The 2,077-nt window shown below is 39.6% G+C and overlaps 1 protein-coding gene across 1 annotated transcript; it reads left to right on the top strand.

The window, feature by feature from the left end:
* The first annotated feature begins 1,280 nt into the window (after nt 1-1,280).
* LOC141640185 (uncharacterized) lies at nt 1,281-2,077 on the top strand. The gene is made up of 3 exons (XM_074449074.1): nt 1,281-1,522; nt 1,630-1,774; nt 1,826-2,077. Exons 1-3 carry the CDS (start codon nt 1,281-1,283, stop codon nt 2,075-2,077), a joined length of 639 nt encoding a protein of 212 aa, XP_074305175.1.

Raw genomic sequence — 2,077 nt, 5'->3', positions numbered from 1 at the left:
GGGATAGTTTTTTTATTCAGAAAGCTAAACTTCAGTGGTCATTGGAAGGTGATATTAATACTGGGTATTTCCATAATTCTATTAGGAAGAGAATGGTGCAAAATAAGGTTTTGAGTATTGAGGATCAGAATGGGAATATCTGTACTGAGGGTGAACAGATTCAACAGGCTTTCTTGGCTTATTATATGGAGCTGTTGGGCAGTCATAATACCACTGAACCTGTCAATGTTCAGGTGGTTAGAAGAGGGAAATGCTGTACTGAGAACCATTGGGAGGCTCTGAATAGACCTATTACTGCAGATGAGGTGAAAAAGGCTCTATTTAGTATTCCTAAGGATAAATCCCCAGGGCCGATGGATACACTAGTCAATTTTTCAGAGATTCTTGGGAGATTACTGGTGGTGATATAATTGCTTCAGTGCTGAATTTCTTTGAGACTGGGCAGTTGTTAAACCAGATTAATGCTACTTTAATCACTCTGGTTCCTAAGGTGGATAGGCCTGTAAGTGTGAAGCATTTCAGGCCTATAGCTTGTTGTAATGTGGTTTACAAGACTATTTCCAAAATTTTGTGTTCAAGGGTGGCAATGGTTTTACCTGATATTATTAGCACTAATCAAGGAGCTTTTGTGCAAGGTAGGAGTATCCTGGAAAACATATTGATTTGCCAAGATTTGGTGAGGCTTTATAATAGGAGGAATGTCTCTCCAAGATGTATGTTTAAGTTGGACCTTCAGAAAGCTTATGATACTATTGAGTGGGGTTTCTTGGATCAAATGTTAAGTGCTTTAAATTTCCCTGAGAAGACTAGACAGCTTATTATGACTTGTGTAACTACTACTAGCTTTTCTTTAAATCTTAATGGAGCTTTATTTGGGTACTTTAAAGGCAGGAGAGAGCTTAGACAAGGGGATCCCATCTCACCTTTGTTGTTTACCATTTGTATGGAGTACCTGACTAGAGTGTTGGATTATGCTACTTATAAATGGAGTTTTAGGTTTCATCCTTTGTGTAAGAGCTTGAGGTTGAATCACCTCCTATTTGCGAGATGATTTCTTGTTGTTTTGTAAGGGGGACACCCAATCTATTATGCTCCTCCTAAGAGCTTTCTCTACGTTCTCTGCTACTTCGGCTTGAAGGTGAATGCTTTGCCAAGTCTGAAGTTGTTTTTAGGGGGTGCCGAGAGTGTGAAGACCGATATACTTGATTTCTTGCTTTAGGGAAGGGGATCTTCCTTTTAAGTACTTTGGAATTCCTATTCAAGCAGGGAGGTTAACAAAAATGGACTGCACCATTTTGATTGAAAGAGTTGTGGCCAGAATTAGGAGCATTAGGGCTAGGAAATTGAGCTATGCAGGAAGATTGACCCTAGTAAATTCTGTTTTGAATACTTTGCATAATTATTGGGGTTCTATTTTTCTAATCCCAAAAGCAGTAGTAAGGAGAATTGAGGCCATCTGCAGGAGTTATTTTTGGGATGGTGGGTCTGAATATCAGAGGGCCCCCTTGATTGCCTGGATAAGGTCCATTGTAGGAAGGAAGATGGAGGTTTGGGTGTCATTAAGGCGGAAGAATGGAATATTGCAAGTGTAGGTAAATTGGTGAACTGGCTTTATACTAATGCTGACAGGTTATGGGTTCAATGGGTGCATCATATATATTTAAAAGATCAGGATTGGCATTCTTATGTTCCTCCTGCTGATTCCAACTGGAATTGGAGGAATATTTGTAAAGTTAAGGGTCTGATTTCCAGTGGGTATGTGAATAATCATTGGGTTCATGATCCTAAGGGTTACAGTATCAAGTCTGGGTATGTGTTGTTGTAGGGAGGACACCCCTCTGTTGGTTGGTATAAGGATGTTTGGGATGATTGGTGTGTTCCTAAGCATTCTATTATTTGCTGGTTGATTAAGCAAGAGGCTCTTAACACACGTGAGAAGCTGTTCAGATTACAGATTAGTGATAGCAACCGGTGTGTGATTTGTGAAGATGGAATTGAAACGCATGAGCATCTATTCAGTAGGTGCAAATACAGTGAACAGATAAAAGAACAATTGGAGAGTTGGTTACAGATTTAG

Source organism: Silene latifolia, chromosome 2, assembly GCF_048544455.1.
Source record: "Silene latifolia isolate original U9 population chromosome 2, ASM4854445v1, whole genome shotgun sequence".
Classification (NCBI taxonomy): Eukaryota; Viridiplantae; Streptophyta; class Magnoliopsida; order Caryophyllales; family Caryophyllaceae; genus Silene; species Silene latifolia.
This window is presented reverse-complemented; position numbering and strand designations above follow the sequence as displayed.

Bases quoted from the DNA above. Each gene is read 5' to 3' on its own strand.
- LOC141640185 (XM_074449074.1), top strand. From the start codon at position 1,281: ATGGACTGCACCATTTTGATTGAAAGAGTTGTGGCCAGAATTAGGAGC. The intron at 1,523-1,629 runs GTCCATTGTAGG...TAATGCTGACAG, and splicing joins CCCTTGATTGCCTGGATAAG to GTTATGGGTTCAATGGGTGC. The intron at 1,775-1,825 runs GTTCATGATCCT...GTGTTGTTGTAG, and splicing joins GGTATGTGAATAATCATTGG to GGAGGACACCCCTCTGTTGG.